This window comes from Engystomops pustulosus, chromosome 5 (genome assembly GCF_040894005.1).
Source record: "Engystomops pustulosus chromosome 5, aEngPut4.maternal, whole genome shotgun sequence".
NCBI lineage: Eukaryota > Metazoa > Chordata > Amphibia > Anura > Leptodactylidae > Engystomops > Engystomops pustulosus.
Genome location: NC_092415.1, coordinates 78981601 through 79001344, shown reverse-complemented (window position 1 = coordinate 79001344; position 19744 = coordinate 78981601). Strand labels below are relative to the sequence as shown.

The 19744-nt window shown below is 41.1% G+C and overlaps 1 protein-coding gene across 2 annotated transcripts in view; it reads left to right on the top strand.

Moving 5' to 3' along the window:
• Nucleotides 1-19744, top strand: part of CDKAL1 (CDKAL1 threonylcarbamoyladenosine tRNA methylthiotransferase) — a 528219-nt gene that overhangs the window by 401911 nt on the left and 106564 nt on the right. For both annotated transcript variants that reach the window (XM_072152454.1, XM_072152456.1), the window contains exon 13: nt 14377-14439. In XM_072152454.1, the coding sequence (XP_072008555.1) occupies nt 14377-14439 (63 nt within the window). The remainder of the gene's footprint in view (nt 1-14376; nt 14440-19744) is intronic.

The following is a 19744-nucleotide window of genomic DNA, read 5'->3' as shown; positions in this document are numbered from 1 at the left end:
TTGCAATCTGTAATGTACACGTTCATTGCCTGCGGCAGTTTTCTGTTGTTTGTATTTTAGGGAGAAGAAAGGGGAGGGGGGAATTAAAAAAAAGACTTTTCATTTTCACTTCTAATAAACCACCTCCCTTAAAGTGTTGATATTCCAAAAAATTGGCAACTAATATTTTGTGGTATTACCTATAATTCAATCAAATGAGGAGGTCATTATGCAGGATTGTGTCTGTTATAATTAGAATAATACTAAAATAAACATTTTTATGAAACATAGTGGAGGACCCTGCTCGCAAGAGCTTACAATCTATGAGGAGGTGACAGTTCTGGTTCAATGGTTCCTTATACGGTATCACAATAAACAATGCTGCTGTAGTCTGTATATTGGCATCTAGTGCTTGCAAGATTACATGGACAGAAAGATCACACAGGGCTGATAATTGAAATGAGGGTGGATGTAACATGCTTTTATATTTGATGATGCTTTGCTTATTTGTGAATTTGGATTTTCCACACCCCCCTCGCTGCAAAGATTAACCCAAGGGGATGTTACATTTGAGTTCCATATCCAAGTCCTCCCCATATATAATTCATGTCCATTGTGAAGAAAATATGTTTCCACAGCTCATGTGTAAGTGTCAGCCTCTTCTGCCCACTTGCTTCCTCTTAGACTGGGTACATTTCTCCCTGGATAATTGGACTTGCCGTTGTGAGGACAAGTGGGATACTAAATTCTTAAGAAATGTGTTTTTTGCCCATTACATCCTGACATGTGTCTTGAAAGGTAACATTTAATGTCTGAAGAGAATGTCAATTGTCAGGGATGATTTTAAAAAGCTACAGTGTCATTTTCTCAATTTTGCAGATTGTGCTGGTTAGCCCATGGCATCGGCTTGTCTTGCCCTTTTCCGACACTTGAGATCTAGAGGCTGCTGCTACCGCCTTTATCATGTGCACCTGTCAGTCATTACTGAAATTGCTGGCAAATGAATGCACATGGCTTCATAATGACACACGCGGCCTGGAGATGTTTTACTTGATTTTATTTATTTATTTAGGCTGAAGAGGAGGGACATTTTAAGTAATAGCCGGCAGGATGCTCTCCATGGGCACTGTCATGGTGTATGTTAATACATGCATTGGGGTAGTTCACTTTTCTTTTCACAGGAAGTTGGGGATTATTTATGTCATGAAATTTGAATGACTTTATTGTGCCGTGGTGGATGTAGGGCTCCGTAAGTTTCCTATAAACATTTTTTTAACACAAAGCTGATGGGTAACTTGACCATCCCTATAGTTTCTCCAGGGCTTGCTTATGTGGAGATGGAGCTAAATGAGCCTGGACAAGTTTTGCACTTTACTGCCAATACTGATGTTTGGAAATATCATCTTACTTTTTTATGGTTGGGTATTGTTATGGTGGTACCAAATATGCTTTACTTTTGGCATTCTCTAGAAAATTAACTTTCTACTGAGGTGTAAATTTCTTGAGAGTCAGAGAGTTTTACACTTAATTCAAGTTCTCCTCACCTAAGAATGCCCCCTGCACTGCAATTGATCACCATGCATGCAGGGACATAAGTAGGTGCCTCTCCTGAAGTCTGGTGCATGTTGTAAATCCTAGCATTCTGTGGAGGGGAGAGCTTGGCTTAAGTACTAAACTCTCTGCCTCCGTGACATTATACTAATACATTATAAAATATTTTATACAAGTAATTAACACCTCACAGTATATGGGGATGTTCCACATCTTTAACAATGTGCAAATCGCATATTGTAATAAATGGTGTAAAACGAGGACAGCCTTTGGTCAGCCAATATGGTGAGGGGAGGCTGCTGCACAATTCATCGGTGAGGGGAGGCTTCTGCTGCTGCACATTTTATCAATAACATTTCCTCAGTGAGGGGAGGCTGCTGTGGATGGACGTTTCATTCATGAGCGGAGGCTGCTGCTGATGGACGTTTCATTCGCAAGGGGAGGCTACTGCTGATGGATGTTTAATTAGTCAGGGGAGGCTGTTGTTGGACATTTCATCAGTGAGGGGAAGCTGCTGCTGGACATTTCATCAGTGAGGGGAGGCTGCAGTTGCAAGACATTTCATTAGTGAGGGGAGGCTGCTGCTGGACATTTTATTAAAGAGTAGCAGCTGCATTTCTCACCCTTGGCTTATACTCAAGTCAATATCTTTTCCCAGTTTTTTGTAGTGAAATAAGGTAGCTTGGCTTTTACTCGGTATGTACAGTATGTATATATTTTTTTTTCCTCATGGTAAAAAGGCCAAAGACAAGGGGGGCATAATAGGTGTGTGTGTGGGGGTGGGGCTATAGAAAAAGGGGTTTTATAATGTCCCCTTTTCTGTAGCCCCCTTCTTATATAGACAGACAACATAAAAAGCAGCAGTATCAGGAGGGATCTACAGAAAAGGGGAAATTCTGCAGGAAGGGGGGGGGGGCATTTTAGAACATGGGCTACTGGAAATGGTGCATATGGGTTAGGTGTAGATATAGGGCAGTGATGGCGAACCTATGGCACTGGTGCCAGAGGTGGCACTCAGAGCCTTCTCAGTGGGCACCAAAGCTATCGACCCAGCACAGAGTTCACCAGACAGGACTCAAAGAATCTTCCAGCAGTCCCAGGCAACTTAAGAGATGCTAATCTTCGCACTATTTTAAAGCGACACATCCGTGGCTGTTTGGGACTGCAGGAAGATTGAGAAAATGTGGACAGAGCTGAATTATCTTTGAAGGCCCTCTTCCTATACAGAACTTGTAGAGAAGCTGCAATGATAGTCTGAATTTGCTATCCTCCTTTGTATTGTGGCCTCAGGGAGCCGATACAATTTTGAAAATTGTGGCACAACAGAGAGCAATAAGTTACGGGAGCCTTGGCACTTGATGATAAAGTCAGTGGAATTTGGTTGTAGTTTGGGCACTTGATCTCTAAAAGGCTCACCATCACTGATATAGGGTATTTGCAGGGGGGACAATTTTTTTTCTCAGGGACCATAGTAAGGGCAAAAAAAATTTGGGGTGCAGTTGTTCTTCAGATGCAAAATGGTTGGGGACCAATGTTAAAAAGGATGTCCATATTTTTATTTACTTTAGTTTGGCCCCCCTCTCCTTTATAGTTTATGACATCTTTAGTCTGTGGCAATAATCTGGTCAAATATAAATTATAATTGAGGAAAAGAAAATTACCATTCTAAGGACACCATTTCTTAACTGGATGCCTTAGGTTCAGGTCCTTGAGCACTTAATGACAAATAATGCCCACCATGTAGATAGATTAACCTCTCTCCATAAACTTCTAGTAAAGCCATAAACGCTAAATGAAATATCAAATAAAACTCCTCCATAGTTTTATTATATGACTCTGAAGAAGCTTTTACACCCACCGTTAACACAAAGACCCTTTCCTGCAAACTGTGATTCCCATTTTGGTGACATTTTGCATCTAGATAAGGACATTCCTTGTTATCTATTGCTTGCCCAAATGCCACAGAATGTGCATTTGTTTTCAAAGTCAAGCGAAGGTGAACGGCTGATTAATTTGACTTGAGATTTGTTAACGTCTACGGTTGAATGGCGTAGGGTGAAGTGTTGTGTTCTTGTTTTGCTTCTTGCTCACTGTAAGTTTCATATTTAATAAAGGAAGAATTTATCCTAAACTTGACAATGCCCTGCCTGCAAATTAGGTATGTCTTCTGAGATATTCAGCTCTCAGCCTGAGCATCGTACACAAAATACAAATTATATGAAGGATTTTCTCTCCCCATTCATTGCATTGTGCCTTGTCAGCTGCTCAAGGTCACTTTACTCTTCCAATAGTATGTGGATTTGTTTATATCTACGGTCTGAGAACAAATAGTAATGTATCCAGTTTATACATTTAAGTGGAGATCCTTCGCTTTAGAGGTGTTAGATAGCACTTTACAAACTCACAGCTTCTACTTTGTAGTTATAGATGTATAAAATAGTTTTGTACTATTCCAACAGTTACTCAGTTTTACTGACAACACTGAGCAAAGTCTGTGAACTTCAGACCTGAACTTTAGATTGGAAGACAATTTATAAGTGGCTCTCAGAATGGCTGTAAGTTATGTGCTTATGTAGGCTGTACGCCTGAGATAACTGTTGTCTGAACACTTGCTAGTCTTCTTTACCTCATTTAAGCTTGACCGGCTTGCATGTATTTTATAATTTAAAAAGGGGAGTAATCTGTTGCCAAACTCTACTTGTGGTGGTGTATCTTCCATTATAAGAACATATTGGCACATTAAAAACCAAGTGACATCCATTGTTAGATGTTCAGATTGTCAAACCAAAATATTGCACAATATTTAAACAGTGTATATGCCCAGATTTATGCTGATTATGGCAAATTGTCAATGCGAATGTTATTCGAGAAATACGTTATAAGAAGTGGGGGTTTTTTCTAAGAACCTGAATGTGACAGCAGTTATTTCTTAAGTAATTCTTACCTTCCAAGGGAATAGCATATGTGGGATTTTAATTAAAAATGTGAAAACTTAATTAAAGCTTTATTGTCTACAAGGAAATTGTAATATTAAGTGCTATGATTAATGATTATAAGGTTCATGTCAAGAAGGAAGGTATAACTGGATGCTACACAGAACTCTATAGAGGGAATAAGATGTTATTTATTCCAAATGCCTCTGTTATGTCTATGATGTGTACAAAAATAATAGAAACCTACATAGATTTACAATATACAAGAGCTTCTCAATAAATTAGAATATATCAAATTATTTTTTCAGTAATTTAATTTTTTAAAAAATGAAAGTCGTCATCGGGGCGTAACGGCATGACGTAGCACGCAGCACGTGCACGTCGCGCTGCACAGCCGTCCTCCCTACCCCGCTCCCCACGCTGACCTGATCTGAGCCGCGGGACCCGGCCCCGGTCCGAGGAGGAGAGCGGAGGTCTCGGGCGCGGGTTCGGAGGTCCCATCCGGTGACGGCAGTGGAGCTGCCGGCTGCCTGCTCTGTTCTTGAAGCTGTACACTGTGGAAGGAGGCCGGCCGTTTCTGGCGCATTTGTGGCGCACGGGCGCTTAGGCGCCGAAAAGTGTACGGTCCATGAGATGAGCTGGCAGGGTGATGAAGAAGAACGGGGGACCAGACGATATGATGATGCCTGATGCCGGAGGAGCGCTGACCCGTAGGAGTGCTTTCTGAGATCGCTGTCGAGGCGGCGTGGTTGGAGAGCTATTCTGATGTCGACGCGACCGGAGATAAAGGTGGTAAAGGTTGTAAAAAGTTCAACGTGTCTGGTCCCTGGGCCCCAAGCTGGTGATGAATTCGTTTCGAAGCCGTTCCCAAGGATGAGTGAAATGTTCCTGTACCTGGCCTGATACGCCTGCTGCCTGTAGCGGTTCGTCTGGATGGGTGAGATGTACCTGACCTTAACCTTCCTCTCCCATGTACTAATCCATCTGCATATGGTCCTAACTCTGACTTGCTGCTAACATCGGCTTGACATTTGCCTGCATACGGTACTAACTCTGACTTGCTGTTAATCATATTAACTTTCGCTTGCCATCTGCCCGCTACCTGTTTGTGTCCCGCCCGTTCGATACCAACTAACTGTATTTACTTCCTAACCGTTGGAATTTTGTTAATCCAAATCGGATTTTTTCAACCCGGTCTCCACGGGGACAATACATCTCCAAGATTATAGGAGATAAGTTAATATTTTTCAACGGGGGACTCGTGGTTTTCTAAATCTGCACATAGTATGCTGGTTAAGAAAGCGGATGAGATGTTAATAACCACTACTTGATATCTTGGATATACTAACTTTGTATACAAAATCGTCTTACTTCCGGACAACCCCTCGGGGTGAATGGTTCCGGTTTTTGGCTATGTTTGAGCTCTAGTATCTGCTGTGTTGGCCGGCAGAATATTTTGCGGGTTTTTGTCAGTATTTTACCCTGCCTTCTATTGTTTTCTGCCTACTGTAATAATTTAATACTGATTACTGTCAAATCTGTGATATATGAGGTTCAATTGATAGGCTGATCTACCTCGGCCCTCGAATACTTCTCCAGCTCTTTAACATTGTGATTTAGGGTCTATTTATTGTGTTAGGTATGCCTCCTAAAAACGCTGTAAGGAAATCCTTGGGGGCATCCTCCCCCAAGGAGAAAGAGAAAGGAGGGGTTAAAGGAGATAATTCCACAAAGTTGGACAAACTATGGAAATCCCCCCCAGTTAAAACTCGCACAGGATCATCTATACAGAAAAATTTGGAAAATGAAGCTGTAGATCCTAAAAATAAATCACAGGGCTCGAGATCGGGCACTGTAGAGGGGGAGGAACAGGACGGGGGTGAGGCAAACACGGGAGGTGAAAATGAAATGTTAAAAGAGATCCTAGACTCCATAAAAACCTGCAATGCAGCAATATTGGGTTTGACAGATCAGGTCGGGGCTTTGAGAGGAGATGTCTCCCTTATGAGAGAAGAGCTGAACAGGCTAAGAGATAAGCAAAAAACGGCAGAAGACAAAATTACCAGTATTGAGAAGGAGGTGGGCTTCCTTAAAAAAGTCACCTCCCGTTTGGAGGTAGAGAATAAGGCCCTGAAAGGGAAAATTGCGGATATGGAGGACCGCTCAAGAAGAGCGAACCTAAGGCTAATAGGGGTTCCAGAAAAAGCTGAAGGGGAAAACCCTGTAAGCTACATTAAAGAATGGTTTTTGAAGGAAATAGGGAAGGAGCATCTCTCCCCGTATTTTGATATTGAACGGGCCCATAGAATCCCGACAGGCCCCTATATTCTGGGGAACACGCCCCGCACCCTTATATGCAAAACGTTACTCTCGAGAGATCGGGATATGATATTGAAACGAGCACGCGATCTAAAAGACCTTACAATACAAGGGGCTAAAGTAGCAATATACCCGGACTTCTCTAAGGACACTCTCCAGAGGAGGAAGAGTTTTCTGGAGGTGAAAAAAAGGTTGAGAGACAAGGGAATTATCTATTCTTTAATGTTTCCGGCCAAATTAAAAATTATTTTCCAAGGCCAGTCCCATTTCTTTAGCACCCCAGAACAAGTTTCAGACTGGCTGGATCTTAAGGGTCTTTGAATATGAATACCTAGGCCACTATTTCTGATTTCAGGTCAGCAATGGGGGGGATGGGGGGGGGGGGCGGGAAAGTGGCTGAAGTAGGAAGAGTTGTACTATGGTAGAACAGGTGGTGGGATTTGCGGGGGGGTGGGATGTGCCGATGCTGGGGATGTTGTTTGGTTATAGTATGCTGTTGCGCCTTTTTTCTTCTCCTTCGTCTAGATATAATAGATGGGTACTAGGTTCATAGTATGGAATATAAGAGGGCTTAAAGATCGCCTGAAACGCTGTATTATTTTTGATTATATTGTCAAACAACTTCCGGCGATTGTTATCTTATTGGAAACACATCTTGATAAGGAATCCTTGGCTCTAGTAGAAAGGAGATGGGCCAGTCAGGTATACAACTCCGTTTTTTCATCATTTTCTAGAGGAGTTTCTATCCTGGTCCATAGATCTGTCGCCTTTCAAGTATTAGATGTAAGCTGTGATCCAGACGGAAGATATGTATTCCTGTCAGGTATACTAGATGGCAATAAATGTGTTCTTGCAGGAGTTTATATACCCCCCCCTTTAGATACGACGTCCTGATAAATCTATTGCGGTTTATTGAAAGGGTGGGTGACTGCCCGGTTCTGATCCTGGGCGACTTTAATGCTGTAATGTCGGACAAGAAAGATCGTATAGGTGGGAAAAAAAACCCGGGAAGTATAGAGAAGGGAGACACCCCCTTTGCTAGGTTTTGTCAGGAAGTGGGTTGGAGAGACGTGTGGAGATTATTAAAGGGGGAACAGCAGATTTTCTCATGCCACAGCCGTTCTCATAACTCCTTTTCCCGTATTGACCTAGCGTTGGCTAATGATCTGGCCATCGATTGGGTGGGGAAAATGCGGTATGATAACCGTTCCATCTCCGACCATTCCCCGATGGTGCTTGAGTTGTCCGGATCGAGGAATGCGCCCGTTAAGTTTTGGAAGCTCAATGCGCATTGGTTAGTGCTATTGACAGATGAGGATAAAATCAAGGAAGAGCTACATAGATTTATTGTGTCGAATAGATCCGGGGATAATCTTGGGCTAATGTGGGACGCTCTGAAATCTTTTCTTAGAGGGATATTAAATTCAGAAATTATTTATTTGCGTAAGCAATGGGCTAGAAAGGAGAGGCTTTTAAATAAAGAGCTAAAAGAAAAAGAAAGGGCCTGTCTGGAGAGTGGCTCGAGAGAGCGGCGCAATAGCTTTATTAGGGTACAAGAGGAATATAACAGATATATGGCAGAGAAGGCGACACAGAAACTATTTTTTTTGGATCAGAGGGCACATTGTGAGAGCGGGGTTCCCTCAAAAGGGCTTTTGCAGAAAGTTAAAAAACAACAAGAGGAAAATAGAATAACAGCTATTAAAAACAATTTTGGGGACATAACTACTAATGCTGAGGAGATTAGAGATACCTTTTTAAAATTTTTTCAAGGTATCTATACTTCAGATCTGGAGGTATCAATAGATGATATTAGATTTTTTTTAGATAATATCGAAATCCCTTCTCTTTCGAGGGAAAGAGTAGAGACGTTATCGCGCCCGATTACGAGCGCAGAGCTTGAGGAGGCCCTTGCTTCCTCCAGACGTAATTCCGCCCCGGGTCTGGATGGGCTCCCTATAGAAATTTACAGTAGATTTGGCTCTATTCTTCTTCCCGTTATGGTGGAGATCTGGGAATTTGCGCAAAGGGAGGGAAGGCTGCCTGACTCGTGGTACGAAGCAAGTATAGCCCTGATTCGTAAAAAAAATAAAGATCCACAGGAAGCGGAATCCTATAGACCGATTTCACTTATTAATGCAGATGCTAAGCTGATGGCCAAGTTACTCTCAAATAGATTGAAGGAGTTTGCTCCACTACTTATACATGAAGACCAAAGTGGCTTTCTGACTGGTTGTCAGAGTAAGAGTAATATAAGACGTCTTTTTGCGGGACTGCAGATGGGTCGGGGGGGGTCTCGCTCCATCCTGTCATTGGACGCCTCTAAGGCCTTTGATAGGGTGGAGTGGGACTTCCTCTGGGAGGTCCTGTATAGATTTGGGTTGGGTGCTCAGTTTGTTGATTGGGTTAGACTTTTCTATAAGTCCCCGAGGGTCTGTATTAGGGTTAATAGCGACTTCTCCCCCTTCTTTACACTGACCAGAGGTACTAGGCAGGGATGTCCCCTCTCCCCGCTGTTATTTGCGTTTTTTATAGAACCTCTGGCAATAAAACTTAGGGCAGACAGGGAGATAGGGGGGGGAGGATTAGCTGGGCCCGAGGATAAGATAATGCTATATGCTGATGATGTTCTCCTATTTCTCAAAGACTCCGAAATATCGGCCCCAAAAGCCCTAAAGGTTATTCAGGAGTATGGCAGGTTTTCAGGATTTGAGATAAACACCTATAAGTCGATTTTGGTCCCCTTGGATGATGACCCTCATCCTAATTATCTACAGTTTGACCTTAAAGTCTCCTCCATATGTGAATATCTCGGTTTAAAGATTACGGCCAAGGTTGATGATTATATTACTTTGAATCTGGCTCCCTTATTAACAAAAATCAAAAATAAGGTGAATACATGGAATACGCTACCACTAAATCGCGCAGAGAGAGTTATACTTATAAAGAGTGTCCTGCTTCCTCAAATCTTATACGTAGTATCTAATGCGCCCTGCTGGATAGGGAAGAGATGGTTTGGGTTGATTCGCGCGATCATAAATAAACTACTCTGGGGGAGAAAAAGGGTCCGCATTAAACAAGAAACTCTAATGCTTAATAAGGAAAGGGGCGGCTTGTCGCTCCCATCCTTTTATCATTATTTTTTGGCAGCTCAGACCCAGTTTATCTTGGAAAATAGACAGTCTAATATTTTTTTTGCGCTCTCTTCGCTGGTGGAGTGTAGATTTGAGTCAATTTTGGCTCTATTAGAGTCTGGCCAACTGAAGCGTCTGAACGCTAAGAGATTCCCTCTGGCTCGGTTATTGGAGTATACCTGGAGGGATCTTAGGAGCTTATTCGGTATTAAGGGAGGCTTTAAATTCACCCCGTTGTGGGGTAACCTTAATTTTTCAGAGTTAGCTAAAATGGAAGACGTCAGGTTTTGGGAAAGAAAGGGAATTATTTGCTTGGAGCAGTTGGAAGAAGATGGATCATTGCCCTCCTTTCAGGATTGGTGTCGTAGGGATATGTTGGAAGAAAGGGATTTTTTTAGGTATCGTCAAATTGAGCACGCATATAGGAAAGAATCTCAGCACGATAGGTTTAAGATACACTTAGGGGGTAAATTTATGGATTTATTGGATTTAGATGTATCACGAATTAATTTATCAAATATTTACTGTTTGCTTAGGTATACTATAGACCAGAAGTTTAGTCACGTAACCCAATTGAGATGGGCAAACCAGGTTGGTTTTATCACTGTGGCACAATGGCGTGATATTTATAAGAATGTGGTAAGATCAACGATCAATTTAAATCACAGATGCACACAACTATATATATTATATAGAATTTATTTTTCACCAGATTTAATGTTTAAAATAGGTTTAAGGGATAATTCGAACTGTAGGAGGTGTAACTGTTCCCAAGCCGATATCCTACATGTTCTATGGGACTGTCCGAAGATCAACACCTATTGGGAAGAGATATTTAGGAAATTAGAGGATCAGCTCCAATGCTCTTTCCCGCGAGTTGCTACTTTTGGGGTTTTGGGCTTGCTCCCGATTTCTTTAGGTGATAGATTAAAAAGTGACTTGGCCCTGAAGACCATTTTCCTCGCTAGATTAGTACTAGTGAAACACTGGTTAAATGAGAAGCCCCCTTCCGTGAATGAATGGAGCAATTTAGTTAAACGTATAAAATCTTACGAATGTGCGTTTGAGAAACGTTACAGGAAGGGCAACAGACATAGGGATATTTGGAATCAGTGGAGTTTATAGAGGTTTCTCTGTAATCCACTGGGTTTCTGTTGTGTCCGGGCAGCGTCACCAGCATCGGTAGAGGGTGGGGGGGAAGGGGGTATGGGGGGGGATTATCCGTATTGATATCTGGACATTTCTTTTTTCTTATCTGCGATAAGATGGTAACTGTTTGTAGAAGGAGTTTATGTATAGGCTGTTACCTACATCATGACATGTAATGTCTTAATGTATTAAGGAGTTTGTTTCGCAAAAAAAAAAAGAAAAAATGTCCTGTATTATTATATGAAAAAATAAAAGTATTAAAAAAAAAAAAAAATGAAAGTCGTTACAAACAGTGCAGCTTTTCAAGTGTTTGTGTTAATTTTGATAATAAAAATAATCTTTATATAGCGCCATCAAATACCATAGCGCTTCACAAATCATTATGGCTTACAGTCAAGGAAAACCCAGTTATGGATCGGTGAGGGTTTGGGGAACCATGTAATCTGCTGGTGTAGGTCCGCTGTCTTTTATCAAGACCAAAGTTAACACAGCCATCTACCAGGAAATTTCCGAGCAGTTTATTCTTCCTTCTGCCGACAAGATTTTTGGTGATGGAATTTTCATTTTCCAGGACTTGGCACTTGTCAACACTACCAAAAGTACCAATACCTGGTTCTCTAACCACAACATCACTGTGCTTGACTGGCCAACAAACTCAACATTTGTCAAGTGGGACATGAGACACCAGGCCCAACAATGCAGACAAGCTGAAAGCTACTATGAAAGCAACCTGGGCTTCCATAACCCTACTGCAGTGCCATCAGCTGATCACCCTCATGCCACACCACATTGATGCAAAAGGAGCCCCAACCAAGTATTGACTGCATTTACTTTACATATTTTTCATTTGGCCAACATTTCTGTGTTCAATTTTTTTTTAACAGTTGGTCTTCTATAATAATCTACTTTTCTGAGGCAATGGCTTTTGCACTTTGTATATGTTTTGCTGATCTCAAGGAGTTTGTCTGACTTTTTGTGATCAAACTTTTCTTTCCTATCCTTTAACTTTTTGCTAGTAATTCCCAGAAAACCACTTTAAATATCCACTAAATAGTTTTCTATTTGTGATTTTAGTTTCGTTTGTAAAATTCTGTTTTTTGTCAGAACACAAACATCAGAATGGGGGGCCCAGTATGGGATAGCCTTGCTTCATGTCCCCTTTGTAATATTGGCTGGCCATTTAATGGTACATTTTTACTACGCTGGGTGCTGTAGAGTAAATAATATACAGTCATGGCCATAAGTTTTGAGAGTGACACAAATATTATATTTTCGCATCATGTGTTGCCCTCTGGTTTTTATGTGTGGTTGTCAGATGTTTTATCACATACAGAAATACAAGTGCAATCATATTATGAGTAACAAAAGCTTTTATTGACAGTCAGAATGAGTTTATGCAGCAAGTCAATATTAGCAGTGTTGACCCTTCTTCTTCAGGACCTCTGCAATTCTCCCTGGCATGCTCTCAATCAACTTCTGGACCAAATCCTGACTGATAGCATTCATTCTTGCACAATCAATTCTTCCATTTTGTCACAATTTGTTGGTTTTTGTTTGTCCACCCGTCTCTTGATGATTGACCACAAGTTCTCAATGGGATTAAGATCTGGGGAGTTCTGGATCCAAAATCTCAGTTTTGTTCCCTGAGCCATTTAGTTATCACCTTTGCTTTATGGCAAGGTGCTCCATCATGCTGGAAAAGGCATTGTTGATCACCAAACTGCCCTTGGACGGTTGGGAGATTTTGCTCTTGGAGGACATTCTTCTACCATTCTTTATTCATGGAGGTGTTTTTAGGCAAGACGGTGCGAGAGCCGATTCCCTTGGCTGGGAAGCAACCCCACACATGAATGCTTTACATTTGGCATGAGACAAGACTGGTGGTATCGCTCAACTTGTCTTCTCCGAACAAGCTGTTTTCCAGATGTTCAAAACAATCGGGAAGGGGATTCATCAGAGAAAATGACTTTACCCCAGTTCTCAGCAGTCCACTCCCTGTAGATTTTGCAGAATAACAGTCTGTCCCTGATGGGTTTTTTTTATGGAGAGAAGTGGCTTCTTTGCTGCCCTCCTTGACACCAGGCCTTGCTCCAAGAGTGTCCTCCTCACAGTGCTGGCATTCCTGAGCAAGCTCTGCACTGCTGGTAGCCCGATCCCGAAGGTGAAACACTTTTAAGAGACGATCCTGGCACTTGCTGGTCCTTCTTGGGCGCCCTGGAGCCTTTTTGGCAACAATGGAACCTCCTCTCCTTGAATTCCTTGACTGAGGTGCAATCTTTCTAGCTGCGATACTCTTCCCTGTTAGGCCAGTTTTCTGCATTGCAATGATGACTGCACGTGTTTCTTTAGAGATAACCATGGTTAACAGAAGAGAAGCAATGATGGCAAGCACCAGCCTCCTCTTAAAGTGTCCAGTGGTGTGATTCTTACTTAATCATGACAGATTGATCTCCAGCTCTGTCCTCATCAACACCCACACCCGTGTTAATGGCGCAATCACTGAAATGATGTTAGCTGCTCCTTTTAAGGCAGGCCTGCAATGAAGTTGAAATGTGTTTTGGTGGAAGAAGTTCATTTTCTAGGCATATATTGACTTTTCAATTAATTGCTATTAAGCTGATCACTCTTTATAACATTCTGGAGTATATGCAAATTGCCATTATAAAACCTGTTGCAGTAGACTTTGTAAAAATTAACATTTGTTTCATTCTCAAAACTTATGGCCATGACTGTATATGCATGATGACAAAATGTAACCCACCTGAATGGTCCGATTTTTGTCTCATGATATCCATACTGTTGTCCATACTGTTGTTGATTTTAGGAAATACATAACAGTAGAATGTGACTGGCACTTTTATTCTGAACCATTCTTCTGGCGGGTTTTGTTTTATGTATATATTTGTCTTATGATAGAGAATACCAGTTTTTATATTAATATCTAGAGGGCTACACATTTTAAAGAATTTTGTTACCTTCGCTGTGCATTGCAGTGAGGCAATTCTACCCACAGAGAATGTGTCAGATGTAAAAGTGTTTACTAACAGATAACCGCGCCGTGTTTAGGTAAACACCGCTTCTAAAGGAATGGGATATAAACTGTGTACCTTTGAATAGATCACTTAACATGAAAATCTATTTACAAAAGCGCCTTAATTATTAATCCTGCACTTGTGCTACACTAAACAGGTGTAATCCGTTACCATTCTGTCCATTTCTGTAGAAAGCAATTTCACTCCTACAGAGAGTAGACCCCTCTTATCACGTCTGCTATATCGAGGATGTCTTATATGTCTATTTTTCTTTTTCAGAAGAAACAGCGCACAAAAGAACTGTCCCAACTATTTCATTCGTACAACCCTTATGACCACAAGGTAAAGTTTAACATTCATCAAAAGGAAACCACATAATTGCTCTTTGTTCAGTACATAACTTGGGTGGAGTATTTGTAAGGCAAATAGTATCTGTAAAGGCCTTCAGGAATTGAATGCATATTCTCTCTCGTATGTAAAATATCTGTTTTTAAGAGTGTATTATTTTCACTATCCATGGTCATATCTGCTTTCATTGTATATGTTTCTTTTTTTTAAACTACAGTTCAAAAATACTTATAAAGCTTATATCCATTGACTGTTTGCTACCCGCTACTTCATTTCAGTTCAAAGTCTTTACCGTGCGTGCGCTTTTCTCATTGTTCATGTTTTACCTTGAAGCTGTCTACTAAAAAAAAATATATTCTAGCTCTGTTTCTCTAGCCATGGTCAAAAACGGTGGTCAAAAAGTAAAACTTTATTTATTGTCAACAAAAAACCCTAGTGAATAGGCTGCTCCATTCCACAGTTATTTTTGCCAAAGTTTTCTGTTTATCGTTATATTGTTGTAATAGTGTGAAGTTCAGTTTCGTTTTACACTGGCCAATCACTTGGGTTATGGTCACTTCAGTAAGTTTTGTTCACACTACCTTTTGTTCCTTTCAGATTGCCCTTATGTTTGTCACTATTAATATGGTATAATTGCTCTGTGCTGTTTTATACATTCAGGTTATACATCACAGTTGGGGTATGTGTTTATATCCATTGTTGTTGTTTTTTTGGTTTAATTAGCTAATTATAAATTAATTTTTAATTAATATTCTTTACTTATCTTTGAATAGTATGTAGCATGACTCTATTAACAAAAGTGTATCAAACTACAGTGCCGTAGGACCCTCTTTTTTTCCACTCTCATTTCCAGGCCGCTGCTGCTCAACGGGGTCAAAGGGAAAATGGTAGATTCTGGTGATAGGCGCCTCCTTGGCTCCCAAAGCTAGGAGTGGTTGTGTAATTTACCAGCCTACTTCCTCTTTGTCCTCTTCTGAAATCATTTATTGTTTGTGCAGATACTGGCAGCATGATCTTTTGTATCTAGCATGCTTGGAACATTTTTACCAGCTTTGTAGGTATAGGTTATTTACATAGCCACTGTTATCTTAGGGGCCATGGAAACAGCAGTCACTGGCATCCTATATTCACACTTTGACATCATGTGTTGTGAGAGATCCAGAACTCACATTTTGTGAGAATAAATGCATAAGGTTAGGGTCGCCCAGAATACCCTTTTTTCACATTTTAGTAATTATAAAGTGACCAACCCACGATTAAATGTACATAGCCTTTGTGTGCATTTAGCATGTTTGTTGGGAAAGCTTTGTTGATTAACATTGGCTTACAGGACATTAAAAGGGTGTATTTTAGGCCTGGGCTTCCTTTGGCAGGCATGGTTTTTAGAGCTACAGTCACAAGATTTCAGTTTATCAAAAGATCAGTTTTGCAGATAAAGCATTAAAATGAGAAGTACAATATACTTTATGGCAACAAGTTTGACAGACCATAGTTTACGCTTAATCCTTAAAAATAAGTTACATTGCCCACAATTTCTAGTAGTGTCCATGGATTGTGTCAACAGATGAATCCATTGGCACTTGCCCTGCAATTCATGTAATACTGAGCAAGGGTTTAAAACAGTGACCAAAACCCTTTCGGAGGACAGATTTATATTCTTGAAGGCCAAGCTGAATTTCTCACTGTGAATTGATTTCTGAGAGCTGAATCAATAGCTTTGGTTCTCGTGAGAACAGGTTAGGTACACAAAATGGCAGGCTAAGGTTTATGTAGGTGACAGGTGCTCTTTAATGTTTCCCTGAAAGGTAATATCTTAGCACAAGAAAAGCAGGAGCAGATCAATCAATGTAAAGGTGAAAAGTGGAGCAGCGTTTGATACTTGTCTCTTTTCTTGATCCTCTTGTGCAGCCTAACGTCTTTATTCATAGCACAAGGAAATTCCATTATTCTTTTATTAGCACTTTTAATGGCACGTGGCCATTCTCTTCTCCTGCTGCCTCCTCCATTCATATCCTTTGTGGCATTATATCAAAGTGTCCTCAAATGATTTTGGCTTTACTTGTGAAGACTTACACACTCCTTTACAAATTAGTTATTAGGCAATGTGGAATAGAATGTGACTGCAGATACATCCCTTTTGATGTTTGTTTTAGAACATTTTAATAAATTATTATAAATTGTCTGGCTTGTTAGCGACTTTTGCAGCTGCCAGGAAGTATTCTGCTGGCCTGTGTTAATGCACACTCAGAAAGGTGAATTATGACAAGAATGGTAGAAGCCATAAGGAAAGGATTCAAATGCAAAGTACAAATTAAAGGGAACCTGTCAGCAGAGATGTACCCAATAAACCACTATAATCATGTTAGCAATCAAAGACAGCAGAGGCGGCACTCTGGGGTGGAGAAAGCTTGAAAGCAATTTACATCTCACTTCAAAGAAATTTTTCTGGATGACGCCATCACATGAAAGAAAAATTATCTTCAAGGTGTTAATCTTCCTGACAACATTCCATTGATGGTTAATAGGTCAATTCCTGCTGACTGGTTCCCTTTTAAAGGGGTTTGTCCGAGTTTAAAAAAAATATATATATATATATATATACGTGGCCGGGAGTGGGCTGACTAAAATAATAAAGCTGTACTTACCTCCCGGTGCCCTCCCGTATCCAGCGCTGCTGTCACTCCGGTCCGGGCGCCATGTAAACAAACATGGCCGCCGGAGCAGCGCTGCATTCAGCTTCCGGCCGGCCGTGGCCGGGTACGCCTATCCGTCCCTATACACAGCATTGTGTATGGGGGCCGGAAGGTTGTCGTGTCCGGCCGGAAGCTGAATACGGATACGGGAGGGCACCGGGAGGTAAGTACAGCTTTATTGTTTTAGTCAGCCCGCTCCCGGCCACATATATTTTTTTATCAAAACTCGGACAACCCCTTTAAGGCTCTGCCACACTTTGACTTTGTGAAACTTTTAGTTTTTTTTTTTGCTTCATACTAACAATGAGATCTTGTGGTCTAAGTAAAATTGTAAAGGCTTTTCAAGATTAACATAGCGTAAAACATCAAATGGACTTGTTTTGATTTATTCCGGGCAATCCCATGCTGCAGTTCGCACTCTGTTATGGAATTGGTGGCACATTTTATACCAAAAAAAAGTCATTCAAGTGCTACCACTACTTAAAACAAGTACACTTTAATTTGTTATATGGAATTTGTGGCAACAAAAAAACATAACTTTGAATACTGCTAAAATGAATAGAAACAAAATGGTATATACCTGCCTGACAGGAGATGCTCTCGTTCAGAAGATTTGCTAGCACTATGTTTACACTGTCACATTTCTATGTATAGGATAGTTTTTACTTACACTGCATATTGTATAGCACTTATACCCTACTCTTGGCTTGCCAACTCTTAATTCTATGCTATGGGTCTCCTTAGAATTGCTGGATTTATTCATAGATCCAGGCACTGTGATTGTGGTTATCTTATTCTATGTGTTATCCATGGCTCCATTCTAAAATAAACTATTAAAATTATGCAAATAAACCAAAAAGGAGCAGACATATAGAGGGGGAACTGCTGAGGGAGCACAGGCAGTTTAACAGCCTGTGAAGCTTCAGCACAGAGGGGTTGTGGAACCCCCCCTCCCCCCCAGAGCCCTTCTGGCTTATCAACATACTTTCAAAAGTTGATTTTAGAAGGAAGGAGGCCATTAATAAAATATATAAAAGTTGATATTGACATTGGAGAGACATTTTTGTGCATTTATAAAAGGTAGATCACTAGATATGGGCTTTACATACCTCCTTTGTTCTGCAGAGAAAAGAAAATCTACCATCAAAATCAAGCATGAGGAACCAACGGCACTTACTCCATGTATGTCTTCCTTATAGATAAACTTTTAAAATTATGCTTATTAGCCTGCTCCTTGGGCTCATTAGCATACCGTATTTTCCGGACTATAAGGCGCACTTAAAAGCCTTGGATTTCCGTAAAAATCCTAAGTGCCTTATAGTCCGGTGCCTATGTATGGCGCTGGGCACAGGGCAGCGGACCATACTTACATAGGTCCCCGCTACCGGAGACCGGAGATCTCCAGCGGGAACTGCAGACCACGCGGCATGAACAACTTCTGCCGCGTGGTCTGCAGTTCCCGCTGGAGATCTGCGGTCTCCGGTAGCGGGGACCTATGTAAGTATGGTCCGCTGCCCTCCTCCACCTTCCCCGCACCTTCCCCGCGTTCCCCGTCGCGTCTCGGCGTCGCGTCTCAGCGTCGTGTCGCGTCCCGTCGCGTCCCGTCCCGTCGGGTCTCCGCCACGCCCCGTCGGGTCTCCGCCACGCCCCCGGACCCCCGCCACGCCCCCGGACCCCGCGCCTTATAGTCCGATGCGCCTTATATATGTAATTATTACATATATAAGGCGCATCGGACTAGTGCGCCTTATAGTCCGGTGCGGCTTATAAGCCGCAAAATACGGTAATTTTAACATTTCTTTTACAATGGAGGAAGCCATGGATAATAAATATAAGATGAATACCATGGTCACGGTGCCTGTACCTATGAGTAAGTGTCCCTGGTTTATCATGATGGATTTTGATGGTAGATTTTTGTGCTGTGTTTTGCTTTGGATTTATTTACTAGAAAATATCAGCATGTCTGGAAGTGTATTTGTGGCATCTGTTCAGACTAGAGACCTGCATTGTAGGCATCTCCGTCACATAGTTCCTTACTCAACACTGCTTTGTCAATCTAACATTTCATTTTCTTTGTATAAAATGGATATCAATAATAATTGTGTTATGGTAACAACCGTATTGATGTATGCATGTTGTCTACAGAGCCTTTTGAATATAACAATAAAGCATATGCTTATTAGATTAGGGCACAAAAATGCGTTATTTGTTTTAATTACTTTGAAATATAATTACTTGCAGGATGGTTAGACACATGGGAAAAAGACTGCTTCATTGTTAGGAGCTAATAGAGAATGGGAATGTAGTACGGTCAACGCTTTCCTTGCGCTTTTATGTACTTATTGAAATATAATCACAAGACGTATCATATCCTATATTGGGATTCAACTTCTCATTGTACATTCCCATATATGCTGTTTTACATTTCAACTCTACTTTAAGGCTACAATCCTTTAAGTAATCTGCCGATTCTGTCCACTCATAACACCCCAATTTTTAGTCATTTTCATAGTAAAATCCTAAAGATGATTGTAGTGGATTTTGGCTAGATAATCAAGCATGTACAAATTTACAAAATGTACAATATTTATATATAATATATATTG